The sequence below is a fragment of the Pelodiscus sinensis genome, chromosome 5 (assembly GCF_052426305.1).
Source record: "Pelodiscus sinensis isolate ZL-2025 chromosome 5, ASM5242630v1, whole genome shotgun sequence".
Lineage (NCBI taxonomy): Eukaryota > Metazoa > Chordata > Testudines > Trionychidae > Pelodiscus > Pelodiscus sinensis.
Window position 1 is genome coordinate 43713519 of NC_143056.1, and position 20037 is coordinate 43733555.

Consider the following 20037-nt stretch of genomic DNA (forward strand, 5'->3'; position numbering starts at 1 on the left):
GAGCAAGCATGGGCAGTGGGAGACACCATGGCTTGGGAAGGAAAGCCTCCCTACCCCCACCCACCAGAGCCCATGCTTCCCTCCCACTCACCTGGCCCCTGCCCAGCCTTCTCTCCCCTCACCCCCTCTCCCCCAATGTGGCTGCTGGCCTTTGCCCCCTCCCTGCCCCATTGTAGCACCTCCCAACCTCCCCTAACTCCTTTGCCCCCTCCCCCACTCGTGTGCCCCATCCCTGGAGCTCCAGGGAGCCAGTGCGTAGCGTGGCCCCAGCCCCAGAGGTACGAAGAGCCAGCAGGCGAGCAGCCCCAGAGCTCCAGAGAGGTGGCCAGCAGGCATGGCACAGAGCTGGACATGGGTGGGGCCAGGTGAGGCAGTTTGGGAAGGAAGTGCCTTCCCCTGCCTAGGATACCGGCTGCCCATGAGAGCAGATATGCCTGTGGGAGGGATTGTGAGCAAGGAAGACCTGACTCCTGCTAGCAGCCCGGGCCAGATATTGGTCAGCACTGCCCAGGGAGGACTCATCTAGGCACACACAGTAGCAGACAAATCTCCTGCCTTACTTGTCACTTAGCAGAGCTGAAACTGAATCTTACCATAAGTGACTATCAGCAGGACAAAATTGGTATTGCGGAGCAGGCTGAGGATGGACTGCACATAGGAATATTCCTCCAGTGGCTTTGACTGGCTCAAGGCCTGGGCCCGGCTTGGAGGAAACGGGGGCTTCTCCCGGAACACTGGAAACAAACAGAATGAACCAGTCAATCACAGGGCCTCAGGGAACCTGGGTTGGGGGTGGAGGGAATATTATGGAGTGAGGCAAGAAAATAAGTCTATAAACACACACTCCCCCTGCAGCTCTAAACTTCCCTTTTGAGCTTCCTCAGGGATATGAAGGGACAGAAAGTCTCTAAGAGAAAGGAAACTCCAGCACCATAACCTCCACCCTCAGAGGAAGCAGCTGAGAAAGCTCATTGCCTGTCAGCTGACATTTTATATCTGTTCAGTGCTCAGAAGTGGGCCTACCCACAGAGGACTAACAGGCCTATTAATGTCTCTGTCTACAGAGTATTCAACTTCAAAATATGCAATTGGCAGTGACAGAGTGAGAGGGATGTTGGAAATGAAAACATGGCAGGCCCTGTGCCCTAAGGTGGGAGCTATGCTGTGCAAAGTTCCACTCCAGGCCCCAGGCTTTGGTCAGGGTTAGTGCCTTAGGGAACAGTGCTCTGCTCTGTTTGGTCAGAGATCTGGCTTTCATTCCAAGTTGAGGCTTGTCTGACCAACCTCCCTAGAGGTGATTATTTATATTAGGCAAATGCCTAAGAATTCCAACCAAAAAACAGGGTCTCACTGTGCTAGGCACTGTATACGCATGGAACAAAAACAATAGTCCTACCCCAGAGAGTTCATAATCTGCATGTCAGGCAGGGCACAACAGGAGGTTGAAAGATGAATGGCTAGGGGAATAAGGTTCCAATAAAACAGAACTCAACTGGTCTCAGTTTAGTGCTCTGCTTTGCCGAGCTAAAAACCTGTCTTCCATTCACTCCTTCGAGGGTCTCTCACCTCTAATCTAATGGTTTACCAGGCTTCATTATACCACTTTCTGCCCTTAAGCCCTTCTCTCTTTTGCCGATTACTGACTTCTCCTCTCCCAACTGTCCCTGCATCACGTCACGGCCCCCTATTTTCCCTGAGAAGGGAACCCCTGAGGATCTCCAGCAATTGATCCTGGCACCCTCTCTGCACATGCTCTTTGATGGTGCAATTTCTAGGCTAGTTCTGACAGGCCCTGTCCATTGCAGGGACTTCAGACAGGCTGACAAAGGATACAGGGGATAACTTGATTCCATATAGATTTTTGCACTGTGCTTATCACCCGAGTGCATTCAAGTAGCACGTTAAATGACATGACTGATATCTGTCACACATTGTTTCTTCTCTTAGGCCTTGTCTACATTGGCATATTTTGTCACCAAAAACAGTGTGAGTGTACATATTATAATGTGATTTTTTTGAGAAAAACATCCAGTTTTGCCAACAAAAAACTTCCACCTTCGTGAGACTTTTGTCTTTTCTCCTCCTTTTATTGTTGACAAAGAGTGTGGACTTAAGTATGCATTATACCAGTGGTTCTCAAACTCTTTGGTCCACAGCCCACCCAACGCAGACCTTTCTGTGGACCACCAGCCAACCACTCATGATGAGAAAATGGGTCAGGAGTGGGATGGGGGTAAAGGTCTGGCTGGGTGGTTGGGTGCAGGAGCGAGGTAGAGGGATCTGTGTGGCAGGCAGGGGAGGTTTGGGATGGCCTGGTGGGCTGCTAACAGTCTTCAAATATGCTAAGGGTGGTTATGAAGATGAGAGTGATCAGTTCTTTCTTAACCACCAAGGACAACAAGCAAATTGGAAGCAAGGTAAATTTAGATTAGATATTAAGGAAAAAAAACCTTTCCAACCATAAGGGTAATTAAATTGTGGAACAGGTTTCCAATGGAGGTTGTGGAATCCTCCTGACTGGAGGTTTATAAGAACAGGCTAGACAAACACCCACTGGGCATGGCCTAACTATACTTAATCCTGCCTCAGTATAACAAGGTGGATGAGATGACCTTGCAAGGCTCCTGCCAGCTGTACACTGCTATGGTACTTATTTCTTGGGGAAATTCATTCCACAGTCTCAGACCTGCTCTCAATAAAGCTCTGTCTCCTGCCCAAAGAAATAGACCCTTATTGTAAAGAGTTACATTGTGGCAGAGGAGCAGAGCTGTCAACCACAATCTTCATCTCAGAGCTCTGATCTTTTAGATATGCTAGATCCAGACCATGCAATGCCTCCAAGACAAGGAACCAAGACCTTGAATTTGATCAGAAATTCCATGGGTAAATAGAAGACAGGTTTGCTTGTGTTGACGTTTACTGCTGAGGAGACATGCTGCAGTTTTCTATACTAAAGCATCAGAGGGGTAGCCAAGTTAGTCTGTAACAGGATCAACTTAAAACCCAACAAATAGTCTGGTAGCACTTTAAAGACTAACAAAACATGCAGATGGTATCATGAGCTTTCATGAGTAAAGCCCACTTCTTAGGATGACATGGGTTGTATCCACGAAAGCTCATGATACCATCTGCATGTTTTGTTAGTCTTTAAAGTGCTACCAGACTATTTGTTGTTGTTTTAAGTTTGTTCTATTCTAGTTAGCGTTTCCTAGGTATGTTGCATTGTTGTAGTCCACCTGAGAAGTGAAGGTGTAAATAACTGAGGACATCATCTATCAGTATGGAGAGATTACAAAGCATTAAATGCAGATGCCACATGAGAGCTTAGTGTCTCAGGGTACATTTACACTGCGGCGCTATTTCGGGATACTTCCAATATCCTGAAATAGCTATTCTGCATCTTTTAAACAAGCTCATTATTTCAAAATAGCTTTTGAAATAACAGGCTCGCTATTCTGACGCCCCTGAAAACATCCCTGTAAACCTCGTTCTACAAGGATTAAGGGACGTTTCAGAATAGCTGTATTTACACAGCGTCAAATTTTGAAATCAACTATTTTGAAATACACTCGAAATAAGCTATGCAATTTGCATAGCTCAAATTGAGCAGCTTATTTTGAGCTACGAGTGCACTGTAACACACCCTCAGTGAAGAATCTATCAATATTCCTAAACTCTTGAACAAATTGAGCAGTTGTGGGTGTGTGCCTTACAGCCAAAAGACGATGGCTGTAAACTTTTCAAAATGCTTTGTTCTGCCCACTGTCATCACCTCTGAGCTTTTCAGGTTCAGTTTTAATCAGCTGTTCTCCATCTATGGGCTGGTCTTGTCCAAACATACGAACATTTTGGTGCTTGCAGTGTCATCACATGTGGTGAAGGACAGATAAAGCTGAGGTTCTTCTGCATACAGCTGGCACTTGAGTCCATGTTATCTGGCTATTTCTCCAAATGGTTGTATGTAGATGTTAAAAAGGACTGGAAAGAGAATTGATCCTTGTGGAACTCCAATTGTGAGGGTGCCCTAGTGATGAAGGTGCAGTTTCCCATCGCTGTTTGTGAGGCACATGCTAGGAAGGACTCAAACCATTTTAATACATTACTTTGATTCTTGCCACTGCTCTCAGATTATATAGCAACATCGCACGATCAACTGAATTGACTGCTACAGAGAAATTCAAGAGGATGAGAATGGAGGTCTTCCCTTTATCTACTGACAGCAGATATTCCATCATTGTCACTAAAGGGCCTTCAGTTTCATGCCTTGACCTGAATCCAAATTGTGCTGGGTCTAGAATGTTCGCTTCAATTAGAAGAGCTTGGCCTGAGGATAGTTTCTCTGTGAGTAATGTCAGGAATGGGAGGTTTGTTGCCTTGAACTGATGTGTCCAAGCTGGGTATCTGCAATATTGGTCAGGCTATTGCATGTTTGAAAGAGGAAGGGAAGATTCTATTGCCAAATGATGTATTGGCTATTTTGGTAATGGGTGGCAGAAACCAGAATGGGGTCTTGGGGAGATTCCTTTAGGTTAGGAGTAGGGAATCTATGTCTCACAGATTGGATCCAGCCTTAGGCTTCCTTACATCTGGTCCACAGCAAGTCTCTGTACCTCAGCGTCTGCCCGTCCCCATGGGGCTGGAACATGAGCACTGGCTTGCTAGAGGAAGCCCTGAGCCTCAGTCTCCCTCTCCCCCAACCCTGGCTTGTTTGGATTAGCTCAGTGAATGTTTCTTATTTTCCTTGCTGAGAGTAAGAAGTAACCCTCTATGTGAACACAAGCAAGGCACTGTGCTGGGGCACTGCCCCACATTGCCCCTGCCCCTGCCTCATGCCCTCCTCAATACAGAGACCTATACACACCATCTGATCCTTTCATCCATCCCTTCCACTCGTTTATTTGCCCCCTCCTTACCAATGATGACGAGGATGAAAAGCACTGTTGCTATGGCTGCAATGATGAAGAACATGATCCTGATGTGATAGGCAAGCTGTTCCTGATCCTCCAAGTTGGGAACCAGAACGGGTGGGACAACGAAACCCAATGCAATCCCAAGCTAAGCAGAGAGATCAGGAGAGAGATAGAATTAGATGCTGGGTGAAGGACACCTCCTCCACAATCTCCAGGCTAGGACCATAATCAAGGGACTCAACCCCAAGATGAAGCCCACCCTCATGTGGTGATAAGATAGCTCATACTCAATGATTCAACAATCAAAATAAAATAGAAAGTAACTACTATTTGTGCAGAACCCACAACAAATAACTGGTGTGAAAGTGTGCCCTAATGGCCCTGCAGCTGTAGTAGTGACACCTCAGCTGCTTTTCTTACTCTGTCAACATCTCTACTGGCTCAAGTCAGTCTAAGAAGTTTAAGCCCAAGAGGAGCACTAAAAGGCACACAAAGGATTTGAAATCCTTAAGACCAGTAGCATCCTAAATCCAAAGATGTATTTCCCTAAGCTCAGCACCGGCTGTCCCCATTCTGAGATTTCCTGCTTTGAAAGACTCTTAAGTAGAGGCATCTGCTTCTTTGGCCTGGTTACACTCAGTATCTAACAAAAGAATGACCCAGTATGGCCAATCCACCCGTGTCCTGTGGGGATGTAAATGGTTAATTGGTAAGCATTACCCTTACTGGGTGATGCTTAGTGGTTATAGTTAACCAGCGGGGGCTGGAGCAGCCCTCCCCCCACCCACCCACTCTTGTGTCCCCTCTCTGCTCTGTGGAGAAAGGATACAGAGTGGGAGGGAGCACCTTGGCATCAGCATCCCTCTTCTCCCTCCCCTGCCCTGCCCAGAAAGCACGAGGCTCCCCAAGGGGAGGGGCAGCTCCAAGGCAAAGGGCAGGAGATGAGCAGCAGTGGGGGGAGGGGCAGCTGAAGTGCTGGCACTTGACAGCCTCTTGGCCAAACCCATCAGGATCACCTGTCAAAAGCTCCAAGATCTACCAATAGATCCCGATCTACTGGTTGGTGACCACTGCAGTAGACCAAGTATTCACAAGTATCTGGGACTAACAGTATGGTGACCTGCCACCATCCTCTACCAATAGGGATTGGTTTGGCTCCCACAGGACACCTCCCCTACCTCCATGCAACTATCCTGCAATTGCATTAACCCAATTTGCATTGCGTTAACTTGGGAGGAGAAGCTGAGGAAAGTGTTCCCTCTAAGATTTTCCCTCCCATGAACAGAGTGGGTTTTGTCTTGGGCACCAGTATTGAGTTCATATGTGCTTGTTTAGGTATGTGCTACTGTGGCACCTAGGTTATTAATAAATATCTTTATAAACCTCTTCCTTTTCCCTCTGCTGCCATGTCTCCTACCCTCCCCTTACCCGATCTGCTTCCCTGATGCCTGCTGCTCCCCCACCCACTCTGCTGTCCTGGCTCCTGCCCTTCTCACTCCCCTCAGCCCTTTGGGGATCTGTCATACTCCCCTGCACCATCCCTTCTCTTCCCCCTGTGTCCACTCCTCCTCTAGTTCCACTCTAATCATCTGTAACTACCCCTCCCCATCCCCTCTCCTAACATCTCCCTCTACCCACCTGCCCTGCCTCTCTCCTTTGTCCTCTGGTGCCCGTCTCACCCCTCCACACATCTGCCCTTCTGCTTCACCCCCATAATCCCTTGGCACCTTCATCTTCTCTTACCCCTGCTCCTTCCTGGTGCCTCCCCCTTCCCCACCCTCTCTTTCTCCCTGGTGCCTACCCCCTCAACACCTTCTGCCCCAGTTTGCTTCATGCCCCTCTGTGCCTTCATACATGACTCGCTTCATCTCCTGCCTTCCTCATGCTCACCCCTCCTTTCAACCCCTCTTCTCTTGGCACCCACTCCTTCCCTCTCTTCTTCCTCTCTCTTGCCCCCATTGTACCTCCCCTTTGCTCTCCCAGCATCACCTTGTCCCCTCCCTTCTTCAAACCTCCACTGACACCTTCCCTTCCATCCTCCCTCCTGTACTTTTACTCATTGACTCCTCTTGGCCCCCTGGCATTTCTCTCCTCCATCCTGCCCCTTGGTGCCTTCTCCTGCCCTGTCCCCCTCCCCCAGCACAAGCCCCCTCCTCTTCTCATCCACCTTCTCCTTAGTTCTCCCCCTGCCCCTTCCCTTGCCTTCTGCTTTTAACTTGGAAAGCAGTTTGCGGGCACTGAAGCAGGGGCCACAGTACTCTTATTACTACCCTGGCCCGGCCCTAAAAGCCTCCACAACTCTGGCCCCAACTGCTCCCGGGGTGGGACCATGTGCCAGGACTGGAGCAGAGGCCACCTACAGTGCTATTTTTAGTATAGCAGTCCCAGTCCCCATGGGCTGCTTGGCTCCAGCTTGAGTTAAGAAGCAGCCACATGAGGCCCATTCTAGCAAACCCGAGGTTGAGGGTTCAAGCCACGCCCACCCTGGGGGCAGCACCACCAGCTTTCTGAGGGATGGAGCTGGCACCTTTGGAAGGATAATGGGGGCCCTGAAGGTAGGGAGGCTCTGCATAGCTCCTGCTGGGGCTACAAGGCTGCCTGGAGGAGATGTTGGTGCTGGTGGACCAGGACCCTGCGCAGCAGAGACAGTCCTGCGTGGGGAAGCAGGGGGGACTGGAGAGGCCACACGCCACCAGAAACCTGCCCGGCTGCCCACTGGCAAAGCTCCAAAGGAACTGCCTATGTGCCTTGCTGAGGGAGGAGGCTACTGCACCGCACGAGGAGAAATGGCACAGCATCATTTCTCAGTCGCTTCTTCCCACAAGCCAGTGTCCCCATCAAGTAGTGAAATGTTCAGCATGGCTTTCTGAGACATTTCACTACTTGATGGGGCACTGGGACAGAGTATTTAAATTTGGGACTGTCCCAGAAAAATCGGGATGTATGGTCAGCGTAACTAATAGTGACACTAGCCTAAAATGCCCTCTCAAGGAACAGAATGAAGTCAGTTGTTTTGCTCCAAATGCCTGAACCCGCATCTAAGAAAAGAACAGTCACAGTGCACTCTGTGTGTTTGTGAGTAATTCTGAAGATAGGAGGTTGCCTCCGAAAGCTGCTCTTTTGTCCACTTTTCATTGCGTGCGGCTATGTTGCAACTAACACTTGGCTTCCAGCAAGAGTATTTACCCACTCTTCCAGCTTTATATGCTAGTGCTCTTCACTTCTCCATCTCCCTCAGAACCTCAAACAAGAGGACCACTTCCCAGTGAGAGGTTATTTGCACACATGACCCGGAAGAGGCAGAAGTAATTAGTCACTTCAGTGTTGTACTCAATTTCTTCATTATCTTGTGTTCAAGCTACATTTTTTTTTCCAGGCAGTGACAAGCCCGACTAAGCACACACAAGGCTTTCTGGGAGCTATAGAAAGAAAAAACTGCAGAGCAGCACTTGAAGCAGTTCCCACATTTGCCGGACACATTTCCAAATTTCTTCTGTAACCCAAAACAGTTGAATGTGACTTAGCAGCAAATGAACCAGAATGATAAAAACAATACAAAATATGCCTCCCTCTTCCCACCCAAACACAGTTATTTATGCTTCACTATCAACAAGAGAGCAGCCACAAACACATCCCCATAGTAGAAGAGGAAGCAATGGCTATGAAAAAATATGGAAACGAGACATTCCAGCTAGGGCCACTACCTTGTTAAAGAGTGATACATTTATATTTATCCTTATTATCACTCTTTTGTCTCAGTGCAGGGAACCTGGTGAAGTGCTGACTTTATCTCCCCACACCCTGATTGCAGAAAGCACAAGAAAGCTTTTTGTTTTGCTGTAAATTTTTAGTTTCCAGTTTAACAGTGAGCATTTCTATAGACTACAGTGTCTTCATACTCCTCCACTAAAGGAAGCATCAACTAGTATCTTTACCCCATTTTATAGACAATGAAAGAGAAGCATAGAATCATACAATCATAGATTCACAGATAGGGAAGAGAAAAGGACCCGTCCAAGATCACACAACTATCCACTCTGCATGCCAACAAACAGAACTCCCCAGTAGCTTATGCAAGTTAGACTTTGAAGGTTCATCATCACCATCAAGGTTTCACACTCTTTTAATGATTATCAGTACATTTTGGGAAATGTTTTCTTTAAACAGTGTGTCAGCAGCATCAAGGTCTCCAAATAAATATCTGCCAACACTTGTAATTGGGAAAGGAAAGATCTGTGCCCTTTATAAACCAGCCATTTATCTGCACATTCCCTTCTCCATTTAACACTGAAGAAACCTGGGTCAGGAAAGAATGCTCTGTTCTTCAGACATGATCTCGCTTCAGTGCTAGAGTCAGAAATACATTTCACGTACAAATTATTAACCTTCATAATGTCTGACCAAGCTCCCCACGTATGAAGCAATGCCCTAGAATTTATCCTTTCCACTAGTGTCTTCTCGGAACACCATTCAGTTCTTTCCAACCATAAACAAGATGATTCCCCCAACACCACAGATATTCATACATGCTCACTTAAGGGCACTATAAACCAGAAGAGAGAGCTAGGAGGGAAGGGAAAAATAAAACCCATGCACTCCCCCTCTGAAATAGTAAGATGTGGCAGCAAGAAGAGAGTTATGCTGTGTTTAACTTTCTCTCAAGCCTGGCATGCAGTGAGTTAATGGGTTTTCAGTCTGGTTCCCAATTGGGACGTTAAATATTGACTAAATGACTAATCGAATAGTCGATGCATTTTGCATCAACTATTCAATTAGTTGATAGGGCACCTCTGCCTTTGAAATGTAGCAACAGCCCTAGCTGCTACACTTCAAAGGCCAAAGCACTACATGGAGCCTGGAATCAGCTTGGAACTCCCCCGCTGACCCTGGATTCCATGCAGTTGCTGCCACTTCGAAACAGCCTAAGGAGCCTGGTGTCAGGCTCATCATGGTGTTTCAAAGTGGCAGCAGGGAGTAGAGCCCAGGATCAGCTGGTGATTAATCAGCCCTACCCAATCAAAGGGTCAGGACTCCTTGCATGGACCTGATTAACTGGGCAGGGCTGATTAATCACCTATGAAACTGTGCTGCCAAGCAGCTTAGAGGGAACACTGCATGTAACTGCTATATTTATAAAGCCTAAATAATTTTCTTGGGTGGGGAGCTGCTCCAGCCCCTACCAGTTAACCGGAACCAATAAGTCTCACCCGGTAAGAGTGAGGCTTACCAGTTAACCATTTACATCCCTACTATAGATTCAGGCGCCAGTCTCCATAACATCTGCCATCTCTCTGCACCAAAGTGAGTGATTAAAGATTTGGCCTGACTCCCATTCAACTTCCCTTATGGGCTGGGGATACATAAGCCACTAACACAAAAATTATCTTCCAGGGGGTTGGAATGATAGCTGCTGGGGCTGGAGCATCCTACCTCCAGCCTGAAGCAGTAATAGCAACTAAATGCAAGGGTCCCCACGTATGCAGGGTTTACAGTTTTGTTCAATGGCTTCCAGTACCTCTTCTATAAAAATGGTTCCAGAGTCCTGCCCTCATCCCCATCCTTTGAGTTGACCACTCATCAAGAGACTAGATAGGCCCTCCTCTCCCACTCACCAGGCAGAAAAGCTGCCTGTTGCCTTCCAGTTACAGGGGCGCCACCAGCAGGCTTCTCTTGGGGGATTGTTAAACTCCATTTATTTTAAATAGTTGAGTTGAAGAGAGCCAGTGCCTTATACTAAGAGAATATCCACCACTAGCCCAGCATTCCAACCAGTCGAGCCCCAAACTGAAGTATTTCATGAATCAAACAAAATTGTAGTCTGTCCACTCTTTGGGGAGAAATACCAGTCACCATTCCACAGGCAGACTAGTAACTATCAGCAGGTACCATGACATAGCAGGCAGATCCTCTGCACTGGAATAGACAGTGTGGCACATCAGGGAGCATCTATGCAACTGCTGAGAACAGGCCTCAGACAACACCATATCTGAGCCATTTATTCAGCAATAAGACTTGAAGGTTTCACATTTAACCCAGACTGCCAACATTTTCTCCAAGGAACTTACAGATAAGAGTAGCAACTGTTAGGGAAAAAAAACCTCAACAAATTATTCCAGTATTTGGAGTGCGGATAAGGGAAGTTCAAATACATTTAAAAATCATGCATTAGGCCCTATAAAAATCAGACAAGTTTAAAAACCATTTTTAAATGAACATATTTTGGGTTTTTATTTGCCTTCTGGATTACTAACTCTTAATTAGTCACATTTTCAAGCTTTTCTCCACAACCAAGCAGTCTAGAAACTTAGTTTCATCCTGGGGAATGGGGGAGGGGGGAGAAGTGAGATTCTCACATACTTCCTTGGCTTCAAAGGCTGAGGATTAAAGAAAAATACAAAAGTGGCAAAATAACTCTTAATAAAATGAGGAGAATTGGCAAGACATTAAAGAATCCACCAAGTTTCAAGTGTGAATAAAGTAACCGTAAGTAAACAGATAATTTTACAGACCATGGAGTACAAGCTGACCAAATAACAGAGTTCTGCTCCAAAGAGCTTACAGTCTACAGACAAAAATCAGTACCTCCTCTGATTTGGTCTGTTCACTTAGGGCAGGGGTAGGGAACCTAAGGGATTGAGATGCAGCTTGCCTGGATCTGGCCCCAGTATTGGGGAACCCACACTGGGACTCCAGCCCCATTATGGGGCTGGAGCATGCAGAATCTATTAGGCTGGGCTCCTCTAGGCTCTGGTGTGTGAGGGGAATGTAGGGAGTGTTTTTCTGCTTCTCAGGGACCATGTTGAGGGGAGGGGTCGAGGAGACACACAAAAAAAAAGTTCCCCACCGCTCAGTTAGGGACTGCGGGTAGAGCCCTTTAGCAATCAGAATGAAATGTAGCTCCATACTAGCTCATGTAAATCAGGGCAAAATATTGTATTTCATCATTACCAGTGACATTTTACAACAGAGAAATAACAGTTTCGTTGATCCACTTGCTGAAGCCAATACAAGCCAAACTCATATGAACAGAGTTCTGTAGTTCACTGAAAAAGGGAAGAGTTTCTGTAGTTTGGACTGTGCAAAACTGCTGAATATAATGCAACTGCATTATAGGAACTGCATGGTCAGAGAAAATATGATCACATGAAAGACAGCCCAGCAGCCTCCCAACCCCCCACAATGCCAGCACTATAGAAATAACAGAAAGTTCCAGTTGTTGCTAAATTCTGTAGTAGTTGTAACACAGTTCAGCCCAGAGCCCTGCTAAGAAACTTGGCTTTAACCCTGGTAGAGATGTAAGCTAAAACAGTTTCTTAGCCTCCTTGTGATCTGTTCAGACACATACACATTCCACCATCCCTAAGCGCTAATGTTTTGGCATGAAGACAGGCTGTGCTTGGTTTACTCAACCTTTTCTCACGCTATGGTGCTGCCTAGTGGAAGGGAAAATAGAATGTATTTGGGCAACCTAGTCTTTCGCCACCACTGTCCTCCAGAAGACAACCCCCCCCCAGAGGGGAGGAAAGAGTCATTTCACTGCCATTGTGACAAGAGTGAGGAGCTGACAGGGTTCAGTCCTGAAGGCAAAGGCCAAAGGAGCTGAGGAATTCTGACAAGCCACAAACTAGAACTATATTCTATGCAAATCATACTTACCCTCAGCTCCCGAGAATCTCAGTTCAAGCACAACACACAACAGCTTCTTCACAAATGCAAATCCAGATCCTAACCTGTACATTATTGGGCAGGGAGGGCAAAGCAGGATTAAAAATGCAGCACTTGAGTATGTCTAGGAAACAAGGGAGTGTTGTGATTAGGAACTGGCTTGGGACTCAGATCTCGATTAGGTTCCCCAATCTTCCCTAGACTCATTCTTGGGCAACACACTCTGGCTGTGTCTAGACTGGCCAGTTTTTCCGGAAAATCAGACGCTTTTCCGGAAAAACTTGCCAGCTGTCTACACTGGCCGCTTGAATTTCCGCAAAAGCACTGACGATCTCATGTAACATTGTCAGTGTTTTTGCGGAAATACTATGCTGCTCCCGTTCGGGCAAAAGTCCTTTTGCGCAAAAGGGCCAGTGTAGACAGCTCAGATTTGTTTTCCGCAAAAAAGCCCCGATCGCGAAAATGGTGATATGGGCTTTTTTGCGGAAAAGTGCGTCTAGATTGGCATGGACGCTTTTCCGCAAAAAGTGCTTTTGCGAAAAAGCGTCCGTGCCAATCTAGACACTCTGTTCCGAAAATGCTTTTAACGGAAAACTTTTCCGTTAAAAGCATTTCCGGAAAATCATGCCAGTCTAGACATAGCCTCTGTCTCTCAGTATCTCCAGCTATACAATGAGGATAATGATATTTAACTAGCACACCAGACATGTGCATTCATTTTGAAAAGCTCTATATTTTTAGGATGGGAGGGTTTACAAGCCAAAGAAATAGATACAGATTCAACAAACAGGAGTCACCTGTTAAAAAAAGAAGAAAGCCCCTGTCCCTAAAAGACAAAAGAGATAATCATGCCCCCCCCCAAAATGGGCTTTTAGCTAGCAAACACCTTCTGCCAACTAGAGAAAGTTTTCTTCCAGACTGAGTTTGGCTGAGAGCTATTTCCAGATGAATGTTTCCCTATAGCAGGGAGATTAGTCCTAAGCAGAGAAACTGACCCAGAATGCTCTTTAGCCTCTTCCCTTGTCTGGAGACCCATTCCAAGAAGGCACAGTATTGTTCTATCTTCTGCACGTTCATTAAAGCACATATCCAGACACCACCTCCCAGATCTTTCCAGTGCAAGTATTACCACAGCAGCAAGAGGCCATGGGCTCTCAAGCTTGCCAGATATACCACAAATGAGTTAGACAAATTCCAGTTAAACATCCTCTGAATTAACAGGAAGCTTTAACATGGGGTACAACAAAATCCTCTACTATAATCATCCAAAACAGAAAGCACAGATGGAAATGGTCTGGTGGCTTTTCTAGAGTTTCAGAGTTTACAGGACAACTGAATGCTGGACTGTAGAGCAAAAAAACTTCTCTGGCTTGGTAGCTTTCATTGGCTCACTCCATAGATAGATTAACCTGCATCACAAATTTCAGTTCCAGTAGCTGAACTATTTCAAATAGAGAAAGGAGTCCCAGCGCCCTGTAGGATTCCAAAATTTGCCAGGTTTGAGATCTGAGTAGCAGTGTGGAGCATTTGCTAGATCCAATCATAGTTAGTACGTGCAGGTTGGGTCTAAGATGCATGCATCAGCTCTGCTGATACAACTCAGTCCGTGCCTGTTGTTCTAGCCCTGGCTCTCATACAGCTCTGCTAATGTAATGTCAACAGGCAGAACTGAACCTAGGACCTCTGGAGCTTAGGGCACAAGCTTCTGCTGCTTGAGCTAAAAGCCAGCTGCCTCTCAATAAGGTCAGAGACCAAACTTATTCCTTCTTTTTGTAAGTGGTCTAAGTGCCACTACACAGGACCATTAACCACACCGAGTAGGAATGCAAAATTTCAATTAATTGGCTAATCGAATAGTCAATGCAATTTGCATTAACTATTTGATTAGTCGATAAGAGCGCTTCTGCCTTTGAAGAGTAGCAACAGACCCAGGGCTGTTGCTACACTTCAAAGGCGAAAGCGCTGCAGGGAGCACGGGGACAGCAGGGGACTCAAACAGTCCCCGGCTGGCCCAGTGCTCCCTGCGGCATTTCAAAGTGGCAGCACCGTAAGAAGCCCGGGGTCAGCCGGGGACTGACCCCAGGCTTCATGAGGCTCCATGAAGCACTGCTGCTTTGAAACACCACGGGGAGCCCGGCATCAGGCGCCACGTGGTGTTTCAAAGCCTTAGCACCACATGGAGCCCAGGGTCAGTGGGGGAGTCACCAGCAGACCCTGGGCACCATGCAGTGCTGACACTTTGAAATGCTGTGTGCAACCTAGCCCATTTGGGGACTCCCTGGCTTCTGCCCTATCACATTTCTGCTTCTTGTGTCCTTGCTGATATCATAGAAAAAAGCCTCTTGCACTTTGCCAGTCACTACACTTCCCAGTTCTACTCCCACAGTATTTGCCTTTGACCCAGCTGAGTAAAAGATGCATCTTCTCCCAGTTTTAACAGCAGCAACCTGATATAGCAAAACTCCCTATGAGAACAGAGCCAGCAAATGAAACGCAGTAAGGGTGTCTTAGATCTGAGAGCAATTTCTGGTGAGGCAGCAGATGCTGAAAGGGTCAGAGGGAAGATTCTCACTATTTGGGGAAGGGTGAGGAATGCACTGCTCTCAAGGACTCACTACAACTACAGAGAGAACAAACAGTACTAGTGCCTGACAGACTTGGGCAGCCCCTCCACTGCCCAAGAGAAACACTGCAGCCAGAGAGCTCCTTTGCAGATCGGAGAGTCAGCTGATCTGAGCCTATGCTGTGGCTCTGTCTGAGGTTGGTGTGTGGCTGGGAATATGACAACAGATGAAACACGAAGGAAGGTTCATCTCAGTCTTCAATGTCTGTTTATAGAAATTCTCCTTCCTGGAGAAGCCACATCTTTGCTGGGCCTTACACACCCTCCATTGTGGATCCAGAGACTCCCTGCAAATTAGAGACCAGAATGTCCAAATGCTCATTAGCCTGAATGTTCTTTAATCAGAGTACTCTGACCCCTGCCCACACAAACATACACACCCTCCTGAAGCAATCAGAAGCATCACTGAAAGAGAAGGTTGAGTATGTCACTAAGGCCACCTCCTGTCTCTTCATGGTCTCACATTAAAGCCAAGCCTGTGTTAATAGATGCAATCCACAATGAAGTCTGGCACAGACTCTGGAGCATAAGTGCTGCTCACTCCAGGGATGTGCCAGGCCCCAAGCACCCACAGGGGAAAAAAGGGGGCGTACTCAGCACCCAACAGCCACAACTGTTCAGCAAGGCCACCCATCAGCTATTTGGCAGCTGATGGGAGGCACTCATGGGAGATGGCGAAAAGTAATAAGAGAGAGGAAGGTTCAGAGATGGGGGTACAGCGGGGCAGGAAGAAGTGGAGTGAGGATGGGGCTTCGAGGGAAGGGACAGTGTGGGGGTGGGGCCTCAGAGCAGAGCACCCACCAGGAACAATAAAAGTTAGTGCCTATTCTCTACAGGAAAGGGAAGTCTGCCTCACTTCCTAATTAACCCTGCCCTTGTTCTGCCCATATCAAATCAGATTTCATTTTGAAGGTGGAAGCTGCTAATCTGGTAGAGAAAAATAATAATGATTAATATGTTGCTTGAAGGAGCAGAAACCTATGGCATAGGATCCTGACCATTTATCAGGCTTTTAGTCAAAAGTACTATTCTGCACTGAATACTCCTCAGGCAAGGTGCAGTTAGTATTAAGCAGAGTTGTAGGTATGATACAAACAGTGCTGTGAAGTCACCCTGTACAGAAGCAACTGATCCATGATTGGGATGTTACAGGTCAGCTAAATGACTCCACCTAAGAACACATCAAGTAGCCTCATTCTCCCCAGAGCCTAAAATGAACATGAGCCAAAAATGCTCCTTCCTACTCATCCATGTTAATGTCTTCAAGTACTCATAAGAGACAGAACAAGGCAGGGGAGGGTAAAATATGGCCCGCAGGCCAGATCCAACCTGCCAAGCCATTTGACTCGTCCCATGGCCACCCTGCCACACCCCTAACCCCAGGTCAATTGAGACCCGGAGGCAGGGGAGTGCGCAAAGTCATTTGCTGTTCAAAGCAGCTGGTGGCTCCTTCTCCCTGCCAGGGGTACGTGGTACCTAGACAGAGCCACCAGCCGTTTCGAACAGTGAATGATTTCGCACACTCCCCAGCCCCCCAGATCTCAATTGGCCTGAGGGTAGGGGAGCGTGCAAAGTCTCCTTCCCCACCAGGCATGCAGTGCCTAGAGGGAACCAGCTGTTCCACCTGGGTCCCACCCCTTCTGCCTGAGGCCTCACCCATAACCCACTACCCATAATTAGTGAAGTGGTCCCCTGTAAAAATTATTGCCCACTCCTGGAATAACAGCAGAGGAACTCTCTGAATGGCTGCAGTATTTCTCTTGGATAAGAAGCCCTAATATAGCAGCAGAATCCAGAGGCAGGAACAGCAAAGAGGAATCATAGAAACACAGATGTTCTCACCTTAGGTTAATATAACGAGAGATTATACATAGAACCCCTCTGAAATGTTTTTGATTTTCTATTTTTTGTTTTTTTTTTCCTCCAGAAATTTCTTATTTCCATCTTATCTACACCCTCTACTACCCCAGAGAAATGGGAGACCATGGGAGCAGATGTCTAGTCCAGCACATGGGGCAACAGGAGGCCAACGGATAGGGACAGAAGTTATTGGGTACTGTTCTTTGGGAGGTGGGAGACCTCAGGAGGAATGGTAGAGGGTATTGGGTAGGTGCCCTTGGAAAGGAGAGGCGGAGAGTCTCTCGGGTACTGCCCTCCAAAAGGGGGAGACCCTCAGAGCGGGGCCCAGGGCCTATTGAAGCACGGGGCCCAGGGCAGCACAATTTCACGCATGTGCCATGGCCACAGCCGACAGGCAGTAGCACGTGCGCAAGGCCTATTGAAGCGCGGAGCCTAGGACAGCCGCCCCACTCGTCCTGCCCTATATCCGCCGCTGCTCCTGACTGATGATCAGCGTAACTCCAGAGGACTTTCAGAGCTTACAAGGAAACAATCTCACTAGCTAGCCACATATTTCTCTTGTGCTCACCACTGCAGAATCTAGGTGCTAACAGTATTTAGAGAAAGATTCAGTCCAAAGGCTCAGTCCCCTGGGTCTCAAGGAATGTTTGTTCAGCCTGTGCAAAACAGATTGTTCAAGTATAAGGGGCATGGATCCCTATTTCAGCAGCTCCATTTTCCTGCAGTCTGTATAATCTTAGGACACTCCCACCGCTATCCTTTTTTGCTACAGCATGTGTTCCCAGCAGGAATGAGAAGTGAGACTGAGATTTTCCTCCTGGTGTAAAAAAGCCCAAACCCTGACTTGCAGCACCTGCCACGCGTTGGCCAGAACAACTAGCCAGATCACTGACCAGCTGATAATTAAATATACTGTAGGGGAAATGACAAAACTTGGTTGGGTGCCTCTGCACACACACACACACACACACCCCCCTCAGCTGAGCAAGGGTCACTGCAACTCCAGGTATCAAGTGAGCTGCAGATCACAGGTAACACTTTCAGGATATCAGCAGAAATCCTTCCATTGAGCATGGCAGTTTGTTATTTTTGCATTGCTTGGAGAATTCAGTAGAAGGCTATTAAGAAGCCCTTTACCGACTCTGTTTTCCCTGTCTTCTTTCTCTGGGACATCAAGCTTCAGGAAAAGTCACTGAATGACATGCTGATCTTCTGGGCTTATGACATGCTACCAATATTTTAACAAGGGGTTCTCATAAAGATCCTTCTGAAATGTGTCCTGTGCTATATCTCAGGAGTGAATGGGAAAGAATGGGGAAATATATTCATTTCCCTATTTGAACAAAAATACCCTTTGAAAAGAAAAATGGGGAAAAGCAGCAATGGGTAAATGAATCTGGTGAGGCTCTGCTAGAAGTGGCTACACTTTGTTTATGGAAACTCTCCTGAGTCTATGTGCAGTGCTTGATTTAGCAATCAGATCATGGCATTTGAAGTTAGGAGAGACTCTTTGAATGGCTCCAAGTGAGAATTCTATTCTCTCTTCTGGAGCTTCTCAATATTATGTCCTTCCTCACTATACCCCTTTGTACTGTGCTAAATAATCCCTTTCACTCCTTAAGATTTGTAGACTTATGTTCCTTTCTAAGCAATGTCATAGCCAAGTTAAGTACATTTCCTGCCAAGTACACAAACCATATTTTTCCCAGATAAATCTGCTTATTATTTCCAATGTTGCCATGTCTATCTGTAATTGTCTGTTTTCAGGGGAGACTACAGCTCTTTCCAATTTAGTGTCATCTGTGAGTTTCATTACTCCTCCACTCCGCCCCAGCTCTAATGGGGACACCCAAGATTCCAAGCAATTGGGAATGTGAGGCCTGTTACCTGGTTCCCAAAGACAGCAATGGAGCAGGCAGTAGAGACCTCATGGGACCCGAACCAGACAGAGGCAATGCGGGAGGGCATGCCCAGAATGAAGACCTGTGCCACAGAACAGATGACCTGCCCCAGGACAGTGACAGGGAAGAGGTGCGGTTTCAAGCTGCCCAGCTTCACCCAGGCGCCTAGGCAGTTGAGGGCTGAGCCGGCGAGGGCGATGAGGCGCAGGCCCTTCTTGTCCAGCAGCCAGGCCACAGGGAAGAGCAGGGGGATGTAGGTGAGCATGTAGCACATGGAGAGCCAGTCGATGGCGAAGGTGCTCACGCCGTAGAAGTGCACGAAGATGTTGTTGATGCTGCCGTACTGGATCCACTGGAAGGCATTGCAGAGCGAGTAGGAGCTGAACAGCAGCACCACGGCCCAGCGGCGCAGGGACAGGCGCACCTCGGGGGGCGGCCCCGGGGCAGACCCATTGGGGGTCTCGTCTTCCGCTTCCCCCGACACTGGCTTCACCGCCTGCAGGGACTCGGGCGTCTCCTGATACACCAGCCCCTTGTCGCCTGGCGCCAGCCCCCCGCCCACCACAGCCTGCCGGGATAACGCCGGGCAACATGGGCTCCCCATTCCCTGCGCTGCGCTGTCCCGCATCACGTGCCTGTCCCCGCCCTTATAGGTCGCCGGTTTCCACTCCGAGCCCCCCACTCCGGTGCCCCGCGTCGCGCCCGGCTGTTCCCTCTCCCTCGCGCCAGTGAAACTGTCAGTGGCAGCGGGAATGCCGATACCGCCCCCGCTACACAAGAGACTCCGCCCACAGGACACGTCGCAGCCCGAGTCCCGCCTTGGATTGGCCACCAGCCCAACGGCACCGCCCCCTCCCCGCTGACTGACTGCTAGTCTAGCTATCATGACCCGCCTGCCGGTGGGCCGCAGGCTGCCCCGTGACTAGCGGAGGCTGCTGCTGTGCTGTCCCTGCGGCACCGAGCTCCGCGGGGTCCCTCACCCCCCAGCCGGGCCCCACCGGCTACTCCCGGGGAAAGGCTAAAGAGCCCGCACTAAAAGCTGCGCATGCGCCAGGTCACATCCTGGGGCCGGCAGTGC

The 20037-nt window shown here is 48.0% G+C and overlaps 1 protein-coding gene across 4 annotated transcripts in view; it reads right to left on the minus strand.

Annotated features, from left to right (window-relative positions):
* FLVCR2 (FLVCR choline and putative heme transporter 2) overlaps positions 1-19736 on the minus strand; it is a 61166-nt gene extending 41430 nt beyond the window's left edge. For 2 of the 4 annotated variants that reach the window (XM_006117772.5, XM_006117773.5), the window contains exons 1-3: positions 18946-19734; positions 4914-5055; positions 594-734 (exon numbers count right to left, since the gene is read on the minus strand). In XM_006117772.5, coding sequence (XP_006117834.3) covers positions 594-734; positions 4914-5055; positions 18946-19587 — 925 coding nt within the window. In that variant the 5' untranslated portion in view covers positions 19588-19734. Of the gene's footprint in view, positions 1-593; positions 735-4913; positions 5056-18945 lie in introns of all 4 variants that reach the window. The other 2 variants (XR_331640.5, XM_075926850.2) reach the window with 2 other exon arrangements.
* Between the last annotated feature and the right edge of the window lie 301 nt (positions 19737-20037).